At 52.4% G+C, this 13,661-nt stretch overlaps 1 protein-coding gene across 3 annotated transcripts in view; it reads left to right on the forward strand.

The window, feature by feature from the left end:
- The window catches only part of RPS6KA2 (ribosomal protein S6 kinase A2), a 331,893-nt gene that overhangs the window by 47,304 nt on the left and 270,928 nt on the right, over positions 1-13,661 (forward strand). Inside the window, exons 1-2 of one of the 3 annotated variants that reach the window (XM_044924009.2) lie at positions 7,724-7,825; positions 7,917-7,967. The exons of 1 other annotated variant lie outside the window; for it this stretch is intronic. In XM_044924009.2, coding sequence (XP_044779944.1) covers positions 7,784-7,825; positions 7,917-7,967 — 93 coding nt within the window. In that variant the 5' untranslated portion in view covers positions 7,724-7,783. Of the gene's footprint in view, positions 1-7,723; positions 7,826-7,916; positions 7,968-13,661 lie in introns of those variants that run through there. One more of the 3 variants, XM_044924007.2, reaches the window with a different exon arrangement.

Genomic DNA, 13,661 nt, shown 5'->3' on the forward strand with positions numbered 1-13,661 from the left:
TGTAAAAATGTCCATAAAGTAACCCAGTGGACTCTTCAGTGTCTGGGGTTGGCTTATATTTCAAGTCTAATTACTGCGATTGTTTAAACACTCTATGGCTATTTTGATCTGGTTCCCTGTCTGTTCTGGGCGGACCCACAAAGGAATGCTCTGGCTTCCAAGGCTGTTCAGTCAGCCTGAAGTGCTGTGACAAAGACCTTTACTGGGCAGCTGGAAAAGCAGAAACTTAGTTCCTCTCCGTTCTGGAGGCTGGAAGCCCGAGATCAAGGTGTCGGCAGAATGGTTTCTTCTAAGACGTGTCTCCCAGCCTTGCAGACGGCTGGCATCTCCCTGTGTCCGCAGGCAGGCGTCCCTAGTCTCCCCTGATATGTGACTTGGGCAGCCGCGGGACCTCATTTGCCACAATCGCCTCCGTGAAGACCACATGGCCCCTGAGGTCACCTTCTAAGGTCCCAGGGCTAGAGCTTCAGTCTCCGAGGGAGCTCGATTCAGCCCACAACAGTTCGTGTTTATCAATGATGTTAGTAGGTGTGTTTTTAATCTGCATGGATGGAATCAGTGTATGCGTCCTTCTGAAACTTTTTAATTTTTGAGATTTATTCCTGTCAATTATGTAGTTCTATTGCATTCTTTTTGAGTGCTATGTAGTATTTCACGATATGAAAAATATCAGCTTATTTTTCTGTTCCTTTACCAAGAAGCCAAGTTAGATGACTTGCATTTTTTTGTTCTTTAAAGTGGTGCTCAATGTCTCATGAACATATGCTAGGATTTTTCTCCCTAGTCTAGATACCTAACAGTGAAATTTTTGACCACAAGATACGTGCATTTTCAGATTAAGTGGTATTGAGATGTCCTCTCCACAGTGGTTAATTCATTTATTTCCCCTCTGACAGCCCATCAGACCTCCTGTTTCTCAAAATAAGCACCAGCTGCCACTGGATACAATTTTCTACTATCCTGCTGTTTGTTCAGTTCAGTTCAGTCGCTCAGTCGTGTCCAGCTCTCAGCGACCCCATGCACGCCAGGCCTCCCTGTCCATCACCAACTCCCAGAGTCCACCCAAACTCATGTTCATTGAGTCAGTGATGCCATCCAGCCATCTCATCCTCTGTCGTCCCTTTCTCCTCCTGCTCCCAATTCCTCCCAGCATCAGAGTCTTTTCCAATGAGTCAACTCTTCGCATCAGGTGGCCAAAGTACTGGAGTTTCAGCTTTAGCATCATTCCTTCCAATGAGCACCCAGGACTGGTCTCCTTTAGGATGGACTGGTTGGATCTCCTTGCAGTCCAAGGGACTCTCAAGAGTCTTCTCCAACACCACAGTTCAGAGGCATCAATTCTTCGGTGCTCAGCTTTCTTCACAGTCCAACTCTCACATCCATACATGACTACTGTTTGCAGGAGCAAAGAAATTCTAGTCCTAGATATATACACAGGGACTCAAATACATTCATGCACATGCATGTTCATACATGTACACACATGTTCACAGCAGCACTGTTCACAATTCCCAATAGCTGGCAACAGCCGGAGTGTCCGCCCACAGAGGAATGGATAAAGAGACTGGGAGTGTACAAACAAGGCAATCAGGTCCTGACACAGGGAAACCAGACACAAAAATCCACACATCGTCCTGTCAACCTTAGAGCAAAGAGAAGTTCTGTGTGAGCAAAAATGAGTTTGTTTGGGGAGAGGAGAGGAACTGCAGCTTGAGACAAGCCGGCCGGAGTATCCGCGGCCGCGGCCAAAGGGCCGGGGGGCGGGGGCGGGGAGGCGTGTGTGTTAGGTCTCGGGGGAAGCTGGGGAGGGTCGATCTGAACCAACGGTAATTGGAGAAGAGCTGGAGTTTCTCACTGGCTGCAAGCCCTGTCACCGTCCTTCTTTTCTCAAAGCCAGAGGTGACATCCCCAGGTGAAAAGTGTCCTCCGTCGTGAAAATGTCCAAGTGAGTCTCATACCCCCGTCTTCCCGCTGGTGACGCAAGGCTGGCGCGAGGGAGAGCGCCCCCTGCAGGGCCCCATGTGCAGTGAGCCTTCCTTTACGTATTTCTGCATTTTGACTCCCCTGATGAGAAGCTTCCAGAGGGGACATCCACAGAGACAGAGTGTAGACTGCATTGCCAGGGCCTGGGCCAGGTTGGGGCTGGGGGAGAGTGGGGAGCGGCTGCCTAACGTATACGGGGTGTTCTGCCAAAGTGATGAACTTATTTTGGGGTAGACAGTGGTGATGCTTACGCAGCACTGCATGCTGTGACCACTCAGTCCTGTCCGGCTCTTTGTCACCCTGTGGACTGCAGCCCGCCAGGCTCCTCTGTCCATGGGATTCTCCAGGCAAGAATACTGCAGTGGGTTGCCATGCCCTCCTCCAGGGGATCTTCCCAACCCAGGGATTGCAGGCGGATTCTTTACCACTGGGCCGCCTGGGAAGCCCTACCCAACACCATGAATGTGGTAAATACCATCGAATTAGACGTTCTAAATGCTTAATCCCCTGCTATGCGCACCCTCCCCAGTGGTGGTCCACCCCTGGCCCCGCTTTTAGCCCCTGGGGGTTTTCACCTCCTTCCTTCCTCCTCACAGTTCATTTATTCACTGAGCCACCTGTCTCCCCGTCCCCTCTGAGCGTGCGCGGTGGGACAGTCCTCAGGTGCCTTTATCTGCAGCCTAGTTGGGGGGAGATGTGCTCTGAGCTGCTCTCGTCCCAGTTATCACGGCCCAGCCCGGCCCCGGGGGCGGAGGAGAAGGAGCGGTGACCCGCTAGGAGGGGCACCCGTTCAGAACAGGAGTGGCCTCCCCTGGGACCGGCCACACACGCCTTGGCTCCTTTTATCTGGAAAGGACACAAGGCGCAGCCCCGAAACCAGCAACCACCGAAGAGGGCGGGCTTCTCGGTGGCTGAGGCTGTGACATGCCTATGAGCCCCCTGCGCTGTGCTTAGTCGCTCAGTCCTGTCCGGCTCTGAATGACCCCCTGGACTGCAGCCCGCCAGGCTCCTCTGCCCATGGGATTCTCCAGGCAAGGATACTGGAGTGGGCTGCCATGCCCTCCTCCAGGGGATCTTCCCAACCCAGGGATCGAACCTGGGTTTCCCGTGTTTCAGGTGGATTCTTTACTGTGTGAGCTACATCAGGGAAGCATTAACCCACTGGAGTCTATGAAAAGCCCGACAGCCCATGGACCTCTGGAGCTTTGGGTCTCCAGGGGAGGGGGAGAGCAGAGTCTGGAAAGGGGAGGCTGTGAAGAACAAGCCTGCCTTCCTCCAGTCGGTCTCCGCGTGAAGGCAGCGCCTTATTCCCAGGGGCGCATCAGTGAGGCCTCTGGAGCGGACTGTCCAGCGCACGTGTCCGGGGCGGGGGGCGGCCTCTCCCAGGCTGCGTCGTCTGCTGCCCCCTGGTGGGTAATTCAGGTTGGGCGGGGACGCCGCTGCAGCGCGGGCAGGAGGGCAGACTGACCATCTGCAGCCGCCCCGCGGCAGGGCCATGGGAGGTGGGGATGGCGGTGGGCGTCCACGCCGCCACCATCCGAAGACGTTTATGACTCAGTACAGCAGAGGGTCTGCTGGATAAGCCCAACAGGGTCAGGGCGCTGTTTTGGTAATCTCTAAATGTTTCCAAATGACAGACCTTTAAAGAAGACCTATGGCTTCTTTATAAGGAGTAGAATTCGGGTGGCGTCCAGTGTGGTCTTTGGGTCAAGCCGGATAGCCCTGCGTGCCAGTGTCTCTGCTGCCCTCTGCTGTCTCTGCTCTGCTCTCCCACCCTCATGAGCTGGCAGGTAGAATAAAGGACCTTTCAGTTCAGTTCAGTTCAGTTGCTCAGTAGTGTCCGACTCTTTGCAACCCCGTGGACAGCAGCACACCAGGCCTCCCTGTCCATCACCAACTCCCAGAGTTCACCCAAACTCATGTCCACTGAGTCAGTGATGCCACCCAGCCATCTCGTCCTCTGTTGTCCCCTTCTCCTCTTGCCCTCAATCTTTCCCAGCATCAGAGTCTTTTCCAATGAGTCAACTCTTCGCATCAGGTGGCCAAAGTCTTGGAATTTCAGCTTCAGTATCAGTCCTTCCAATGAATATTCAGGACTGATTTCCTTTAGGATGGACTGGTTGGATCTCCTTGCAGTCCAAGGGACTCTCAAGAGTATTCTCCAACACCACAGTTCAAAAGCATCAATTCTTCTGCGCTCAGCTTTCTTTATAGTCCAACTCTCACATCCATACATGACCACTGGAAAAACCATAGCCTTGACTAGATGGACCTTTTTTAATATGCTGTCTAGGTTGGTCATAACTTTCCTTCCAAGGAGTATGTGTCTTTTAATTTCATGGCTGCAGTCACCATCTGCACTGATTTTGGAGCCCCCCAAAATAAAGTTAGCTACTGTTTCCACTGTTTCCCCATCTATTTGCCATGAAATGATGGGACTGGATGCCATGATCTTAGTTTTCTGAATGTTGAGCTTTAAGTCAGCTTTTTAGATCTAGTCAAGCCCCTGGAGGTCGACTCCTGGGGATCACAAACGCATGGCCAGTGCTCTCAGAGCAGGGTGGGCTGTCTTGGGGCTCCTCTTTACTGCTCCACTTGGGGGACCCCTTCCTCTTCCTGCCTCATCCCCAAGCTCAACTCTGCTCGAGGCTCCTGCATGCCAGACGTCTAACATGTACAGCTCATTTCTCTGGGCTCCCCGACACCACCTCACCTCATCTTTGCAAACGCAGAAGCCCAGGTACAGTGGTTGAGTGCCTTGCCCAGCGCCTGGTGCCTGGAACCGCACTCTGGCCTGCTGTCCCACAGCCTGGGTGCCAGCCCTCGGCGGCTGCCTCTCCAGGAAGGTCAGCAGGGGCGGCTGGGGAGGGCAGGCGGGAGCGGGAGCCCCAGCTTTCTACGAGACCGGCAGCCATCACTTCTGTGCACATCTGTGAATTTAGGACACCAGTGACCCTCCAGGCAAACCCTGGCTTTCCAAGAATCAACCCCATGAACTAATTTCATTTGGGAATTAAGAGCGTATTCAATCAACTGCTTGCCTGTCTAAACTCAGCATCTAAGGACTGTGCACAAAGTCTTCCAGGAAACAGGGACTCTGGGAATGAGCCTGACCTTCTTACATTATAAAATTGGACTGTCAGCTTTATATACTTAAAGCCGGATATTGAGAAGACCTTCAAGCATCAAAGGAAGCTTCACCACCCAGACCAGAAACCCCAGCGCTGAACACAGAGCACATGCCCCTCGTGTGTGTCCGGTGGCACACGACTGCTTTCTGGGGCTTTATGAAGATATTCAAGCCACAGTTCTCCCCAAATGGTCATTGATCCTTGGCTTTAGAAAATGCTGGTATTTTATTTCAAATCCACAAAGCACAAGATATTTGCTTGCCCCAGTTTGTTTGACCAGTTTGCTCTTCATGAGATACACCTGGAGTTCAGTCTGCTCTGAGAGGGGTCTTACAGCGTCTCCCCTCTGGCTTGTTCTGCCTCGTGGGCTAGCGTGACGGCCTTGAAATCACGCGGAGGCACTGTGATGAGAGCGAGGCGGCGACGGGAGGGGCTGGGGAGTATGGAGGATGGAGAGGGGCCGACTTAGAGGCAGGACTTCCTGCCGGACCAGAGGAGCGGCCTGTCTGCCCCCTGCCCTCTCTGGCTCCTCCGCACCTGCCCCCAGCTCTCCTGCTCAGGCAGAGGCGGGATGGGGAGGGCACCCTATGCTGTCCAGCATCCCAGGGATGGGGCCGGAGTAGGAGGACCCCGGGCTTCACTCTGCAGTTGGAAAAGCCCCTGCCCCACGTGCCCGCGCTTGGGTCTGGCTGCCCGTGGAGTGGGGGGACCGACTTGGGGGCAGCCGGAGGGAGAGAAGGGGACGACGGGGGCTGGTGTGTCTGCAGAACGACGAGAGTCGTCGCTTCATCTTCAGTCATCGCTGGTTTCCCTCTCCATTCTCTGAATCTTATCTGCAAACTGGAGACCAAGAAAAGGAGAAGGAAAGAGGACCGATGACTCTAAAGGAGGACTATGCAAAATTTAGCAAATCTTTTTCAGGGAGAGTCCCAGATATCGCGGGCTCCGTGTGCACAGTCCCTGGGTTTCCAGATGGCCAGGCCAGGAGACTCTGCAGGGTGAATCCCGCATGAGAAGGTGTTCCTTTGGGGGTTGGCTGTGAGTTGAGAAAGGTAGTGGGTGGACGCATGGGGTTGTGGGGCTTTGGGGGCCCCCATTTGTCGCTATTAGGCATTATTTGTAAACGCACCACTTCCATGTCCTTAGGGTTCCTTTTCAAGTTGCAGAAACCAGCTCAGACTGGCTGAAGCTCAGTCTGGCTGCTCAGACTGGCAGTTTATCTCCTCCTGTCATTGAAAAGAGATGGCTTCTGGCAGCTTTGAATCCAACGGTCCTGAAACTGTCAGCAGGACGCTGACTCTGTTTCCCTCTTTGATCCCAGGCCCATTTCCGGGCCAACAAACTCCGTAGCATCTGTGGAGTGGCCCCGTGGCTCCTGCCTGGACAGGCCTTCCCTGGCCTGGGTTCCATGCTGGGCACTGCACCCGACGAATGACGGGGCCCTAGTCACACCCCTGCCCGTGGTGGGGGATTGCAGCGGTGGGGTCGCTTTCACCAGACTGCATGGAATCTGCTTCCCACAGGAGGAAAGGGGACATTTGCCAAGGAGGGAGAAACTGGGGGGGAGAGAGACCACAGGCGTTTGCCCCTAATGCCGTGTGCAGCGAAGGCTGGTGCAGGAGCTGCAGGAACGAGCAGTCACGTGGAAGGAAGCGTGTTCCTGCCGTTCAATGTTCACCGTCCAGCTGGGGGTCGGAGAGCAAGGACAGGCGGACGTGGCGCAGGGCTCATGGCCTTGGCTGCTCCTGGAGGCGATGCCGGCACTGATGGGCTGGGGTTCTGTGTCCAGATGCTCTGTGTTACCGGATCTGGGAGTCTGTAAAACTTAATCCACCATGGAGAGGCAGGGACGTAAGGGAACTAGAGATCTGGCCGGTACCTGCCCTGTCACCGGTGTGGAGACACGCCAGCGGTGCGGGTGAACTTGCGGTGCTGGTGACCGCGGATTTCTCTCGAGCTGTGGTCCCCATGGGGGCCCCCTTCCTACAGCCAGTTAAGTCGTGGTGCGGGGAATCCAGCCCCTCTGTCTTCTGGCCCGTGAGCCACAGTTACTAGTCAAGGGTGATAGAGACGTTTGCCCACTTTCTCCAGCTCATGTTTCAGTGGATTTGAGCCTTGGAACAGAGAACAGAGGAGAAATGAGGCCTACAGCAGAATATGACAAGCGTGCCCCCAGGATGCCGTGTGCAGAAGCAGGCAGAGCTGTGGTTTCTGTTCTCGAGACCTCAAGTCGTGGTGCTAAGTAAAGTCTTCAGGTTATGGGAGTTTTGAGTCCAGACAAGGGGAGGCAGGGAGCTGTGTGCGTCTCCAGGCTGAACCCCTATGGCCTAATGTGATTGGAATTTTAATCAGGTGTCCGTTAGCCTATTTACAGGTTAGAAGTCTTGCCTGCTGCAGCTGAATGAGCACCTTCCGTAGAGGGCCTCAAGGTCACCCTAAGACGCTGGCCGGCCCCCAGTGATAACCACAGCTGCTTAGCCGAAGGCTGTGTGTCTGGAGATTAATGAGTGACTTTTTTTTTTTTGGTTACATTTTGAGGTTGGGGATGGGACATCACTTCCTTTGGCGGAATGTAAAAGTTGCACAAAAGTTTGCAAGTTCCCTTCTTTCGGTGTTAATACTGACGGGCTTTCTGAGAGCTAGGGAAACTCCTCAAGTTATTGACAGCCATGTGGAGACTCATGTTCAGAAACAAAAAGCCGCCAGCCTTGGTGAGTGTCTGTGTAGCCGTTCTCCCCGAGCAGCGACCGCCCAGGACATCCTGTGACTTAGAGAACTTTTCTTCACTCTCTGCCCCCACAGGACAAGGGTGACCCGCCCTCACTCGAGACGAAGACAGCTGCGTCGGCCGAGGTAAGTGACACCGCCGTGGCTTGGTTTTCTCCACGTGAATATCAGTTACATTTTAAAAAAAACGTTTAACGTGAAGTCTTTTTCACTTTGGGATTACTTTACGCTGCCCGAAGGCCAGCAGAGCCAGCTGTGGTGTGCTTTTGAAAGAGCGGAAACCTCCCCGCAGTACGATTTGAATTCTCTGATGCTCTGGGTGAGACCCAGAGCTGCCTGGAGTTGTGTAATAACGTCTTTGTACAGCAGGGGTCTGTCTTGCACGTCACCCTGGGAATGTCACCCAGCGATCCAGGAAGACTGAGTTTTATTCCGAATCCAAGGCCACTGGGGAGGTGATGCGTGTGACCTCATGCACAGCACCTCTTTGAAATCTCCTTTCTCTGCCTTCACAACGAGCAGATGAGACATCAGAGCTGGGCAGGGCTGCGACGCCGGGCAGCCAGCGCTGTCCACCCCAGGGGCCAGCGGGCTGGTGGCCAGCCGGCTTCAGCATTCCACTGTGTGCGGAGTTCAGGGTCCGCTGGAAGCTTTTCCAGGAATCTGGCCTAAAATGAATCGTTTTAGGTGGAGGTAGATTTCTTGTAGGATTTTGAGCAGCTGTCTGGTTGAAATACTGACATTATAGATAAGCGATGTTATAAGATGGACTTACAGCTTTTTTGTGTCTCCCAGCAATAATAACTCGACTTGTGCCCGCGGAACAGGGGCAGATTTCATTGTCTGGCCTATAGATTCTCCACGGGCTTGGCAGGTACAATGGCCCAATCCCTGTGGGTTCCAAACAGGTCACAGGAGCCTGGGTGTGGGTCAGGCTTATTTAATTTACGTGAATGCATCAAACCATGTTCTGTTCATACTAGACAGAACTGCTCCTGGTTGTCGGCATGTTGGACTCTCGTAAGAGTCCTGCTTTCCTGGCCCTATCAAGGTGGCGGGCCATCAGAACCCATGCAGTTCGGGAGCTGCTCTGAGAAGTGACGTCTTCTCGGTGACTCACTGTGGGACTGGGGCCCAGGGCCCTGCGGAGGCCCTGTGTTCCAGGACCTGTAATCTTGGAGCAGAGGAACCTGGGGCCATGAGTGGCCAGTCCTGCATTTGTTTGCTGACATAAACAATGCTTATCACTGAATGCCAACGTTTTACTTTTCGCATACTTAGGGTTTTCCTCTCTGAGTCTCACTGTATTTTTATTAACAGCCTAATCTGAAGAATTTGGTTGGAAAAAAAGTCCTCAATACCATCATCTCGTGTGAATTAGATTTCCTTACTAGACATAAAAATTGTGTAAGTAGAATGAAAAGTGAATGATCAATGATCTCTGGCTATATAAAATCTCAAGATGGTTCTAATTCTTTCAGCCTAGTGACTAGACAGATGTCTATACCGTTTCGAGTTGCACCCTCATGTCAGTAAACTCAGAAAATGAGATGTGTTGTGGTGGCAGGAAGTTGGCCTTTCGTACTTTCTTCATCACCTTTTCTCAGTCTATTTTATAACCTCTTCAAGAAAAGAATTCCCTGGTGGCTCAGATGGTGAAGAATCTGCCTGCCACGTGGAAGACCCAGCTTTGATCCCCGGGTCAGGAAGATCCCCTGGAGAAGGGAACAGCCACCCACTCCAGTATTCTTGTCTGGGGAATCCCATGGACAGAGTAGTCTGGCGGGCTACAGTCCACGTGGTCTCAGAGAGTCAGACACGACTGAGCAACTTTCACTTTTCACTTTCAGCTGATGATTCTTAGCAAAACTTTTATTCGGCTTTATAGGGAAGCCCAGGGACGCACGGGGAAGTGTGTGTCTGCTGGAAAACCGAGCTCATTGTTCACACTTTATCACGCTCCACGTTTAGACCTGTACACCGAACAGCAGTGATTCTTCTCGCTCGTAGAAATGAACGAAGGCAAAGAAAAGGAGCCTGGTGGGTGACAGATGGAGTCCTGGAGTTCAGGCTCCAGACAGACGGAGGTGCGGGGCCCTTTGTGAACCGTTCCCTCAGCAGTCAGCGGCCAGGCCCATGAGGTGTGACCTGCAAGAGCCAAAGACAGGACCCGAACGCTCTTCAAGGAGGCTGTTTCTATCAGGCCTGGACTGCATCCAAAGTCGAGGCTCCCGGGAGCCTAGGAGCGGCTTTCCGGGTGGCCGGGGCCCCCCTGGGACTCTTGGCCCCTGAGTGGGTGAAAACAGTTGGCTGTGTTTTCAGATCCACCCTGGGCATGATGAGCAGGAATTCCTTCTTATATTGAGGACTGTTGTTTAGTTGCTAAGTCATATTCAGTTGCAACCCATGGAGTAGCCCGCCAGCCTTCTCTGTCCATGAAATTCTTCAGGCTAGAATAATGGAGTGGGTTACCATTCCCTTCTCCAGGGGATCTTCCCGACCCAGGGATCATACCCACGTCTCCTGCATTGGCAAGTGGGTTCTTTACCACTGCACCACCTGGGAAGCCCCATTGAAGATAGAACCCACAAATCAGAGCTCACACAGCATCCCCCAGGCACACCCCGAGAGTATGGAGAAAGCGCGCGGACAGCCTGCCTTTCCCTTCTCTCCCCCTCTCCACGTGTACTCTTGATAAGACCTCCCAAAACTTTACATTAGATTGTTACCCAAACTGGGAGCATTATGGGGTCTCCTGTTTAAAACTCTAACGCGGATTCAGCTGTCGGACCGTGAGCAGGTGCTGCTCGTGACTTCGACAGGAAGCATGATATTTTACCAGGCGGGTCAGGGAAATGCTGATGGGCACAGAGCCGCTCATCCTTCATGTGTTTCACGGGATAAACCTACTCGTGGCCTCCAGCGTGATGGCCGATTGAATTTCCTCCTTTTCTATTACAGTTTCACTCTTCATTTGATTGCATAGGAAGCTCTTCATTGATTGAGTTATGGCCGAGCTGGGTCTTCCTGGCTGTTTGTTTCTCTAGTTACGACGAGGAGGGCTGCTCTCCAGCTGCGGGGCGCGGGCTTCTCACTGCGCTGGCGTCTCTGGTCAGGGAGCAGGGCCCGAGGTGTGCGGGGCTCTCGGGTTCTAGGTGTGTGGGCCTCCGTGGTTGTGGCTCCCGAGCTCGGGACTCCCGGGTTCTAGGTGTGTAGGCCTCCGTGGTTGTGGATCCCGGGCTCTAGAGCACAGTAGCTGTGGGGCACGGGCTTCGTTGTCCCAAGACACGTGGAATCTTCCTGGCCCAGGAACTGAACCCATGTCTCCTGCATTGACAAGAGGATTATAGGAAGCAATTTAAAAAAAGAAGACACAGGAGGTTAAAATTCCAGAGCAGGGAGGCTTCTTTGGGCCAGCACTCACCCTTCACGGGACAGAAGGGCGTTTAGAGTGGCTTCTGCCCCTGCAAGGGCTGTCTGGGGTCCTTCCCTCTTCTTTCTGTTTTTTTTTTTTTTTTTTTTTTATTGCTTTGGAATGAACCAAATGCCCTTTTCAGACAGTGGTGTTGTTCAGTGAGCCTCTGATTCAGGGGAACTTTACAAATAAAGAGAAGTGACTGCTCCGACGGGTGCCCTGCTGTTGCAGCCGAGGAGCGAAGCCTCTCCGGGGGCACCGGGCAGGACTTGAGGCTGGGCGAGTCCCGGGGGGAAGACTAGGCTGACGGTGGAGGGTGAGGCAGAGGCGGACCGAGCGCAGACCAAGCCCTGCGCGCACCTCCGCCAGCGGCCGGACTGCACGGGGCGTGGGTGTCGTGTCTATTTTGTGTTGATTCTTAATAATTTGAGAAACAATCCATTCTCTTGTCAGATACCTCCACATTAAATGAATTAAATAAGGGAATGACTCAAACTTAATCCTCTGAAAAGGAACTTTTCAAAGCGCCGCTGGGTGTGCGCGGAACTCAGCGGCCGTGGTGAACACTGGTCGGCATTAACCGGCCGCTCTCTTTTCCGGAGTTCCTGGCGAGCGGGGCGCCCGAGAGAGACCGCAGTGTGGCAGGCGGCCCCCAGCGGAGTCACAAAACCTGTTCTCGGACTGGAGCTTGAAGGAGGAGCCCGAGCTGGCTTCTCTTCTCCATCTTGCCTTGTGTGACCATGCTTGGATCTGCTCATCCAGGACCAGATGGATCCTCTGAGGGTTTGAAGCCTTGGAATAAGGGTGATATTTTTCTGTTTGACTGTCTTTTTCATCAGTCTTTCCTTGCCTCCGCCTTGAATCCTGAGGCACTTGATAAAGTATTCACAGAAGTACTTTGCATCTTGTTCACGGTGTTGATAAGGTGAAGGTGCTGCTGCTGCTGCTAAGTCGCTTCAGTCGTGTCCGACTCTGTGCGACCCCATAGACGGCAGCCCACCAGGTCCCCCATCCCTGGGATTCTCCAGGCAAGAACACTGGAGTGGGTTGCCATTTCCTTCTCCAATGCATGAAAATGAAAAGTCAAAGTGAAGTCGCTCAGACGTGTCCAACTCTTAGCAACTTCATGGACTGCAGACCACCAGGCTCCTCCGTCCATGGGATTTTCCAGGCAAGAGTACTGGAGTAGGGTGCCACCTTCTCCAAAGGTGAAGGCGACAGGTGACGTTAACAGATGGGTGAGGCAGAGGGGATCCCAAGTGGAAATCTGGGTTTTCAGTCTGTTTTCAGGGGCAGAAGTTCTGTGGGGCTGAGCTGCCCCCACCTTCGCTAACTCAGCTCCTGGTTAAGGCTTTTCACTCATTCCGGCCGCAGTGGATGTGTGGACATCTGTGTGGGGCCAGGGTTATCTCCCCTGCCCACCAGCAGACCTGGGGCAGATAAGGAGGGCAGGCCCAGACTGCAGAGTGGGTGCAGACATCTTCTCGAGGCCCACAGGGTCCCTATGGAAGGCTCCAGAACAGCAGGGGAGAACAGGTTCCAGAACAGCATCTAAAAAGCAGCACAGTGCAACCTCTGCACTTGTCTCCATTCCCTTCTTGAGTCAAATACAGTCTCATGCCTATATTTCTGTAATTGTTGGTCTTTCCCAGTCTGCATGTAGTGCTTCAGTGGCAACTACTCAGAGGCAAATGTGGAGCTAAGAAAATCCTTTGATCGAGGTCATAACTGTAAATTTCCTTTTGGGGTATCTGGAGAAAAATTAAGCATTAACCTTAGGGGGAAAAAGCTGACCCCAAATTTTAGCATAGCTTACTTCTCTCTCCCCAGCCAAAACAGAAAAGATTTATAGGGAAAAAAAAATCCCAAAATTCTTAGGGATTTTCATTCAGTTCTAGGATCCAAGGTGATTTTTTTTCTTCATACTTTTCTATAATTTCTAAAGAAATCTAAGCTACTAATCAATAATCACATTTTAAGAAATAGTTAAGGCTCAAGTCATCCTAAAATATTAAAATAACTGTAATCATTGGGTGATTATATTACAGATGTCTGCAATTTAATAACAGATAGATAACTCTAATGTCTTAGATTCAGAAAACTAAGATCATGGCATCTGGTCCCATCACTTCATGGGAAATAGATGGGGAAACAGTGGAAACAGTGTCAGACTTTATTTTTGGGGGGTTCCAAAATCACTGCAGATGGTGATTGCAGCCATGAAATTAAAAGACGCTTACTCCATGGAAGGAAGGTTATGACCAACCTAGATAGCATATTAAAAAGCAGAGATATTACTTTGCCAGCCAAGGTCCATCTAGTCAAGGCTATGGTTCTTCCAGTGGTCATGTATGGATGTGAGAGTTGGACTGTCAAGAAAGCTGAGCACCAAAGAATTGATGCTT

The sequence above is a fragment of the Bubalus bubalis genome, chromosome 10 (genome assembly GCF_019923935.1).
Source record: "Bubalus bubalis isolate 160015118507 breed Murrah chromosome 10, NDDB_SH_1, whole genome shotgun sequence".
Lineage (NCBI taxonomy): Eukaryota > Metazoa > Chordata > Mammalia > Artiodactyla > Bovidae > Bubalus > Bubalus bubalis.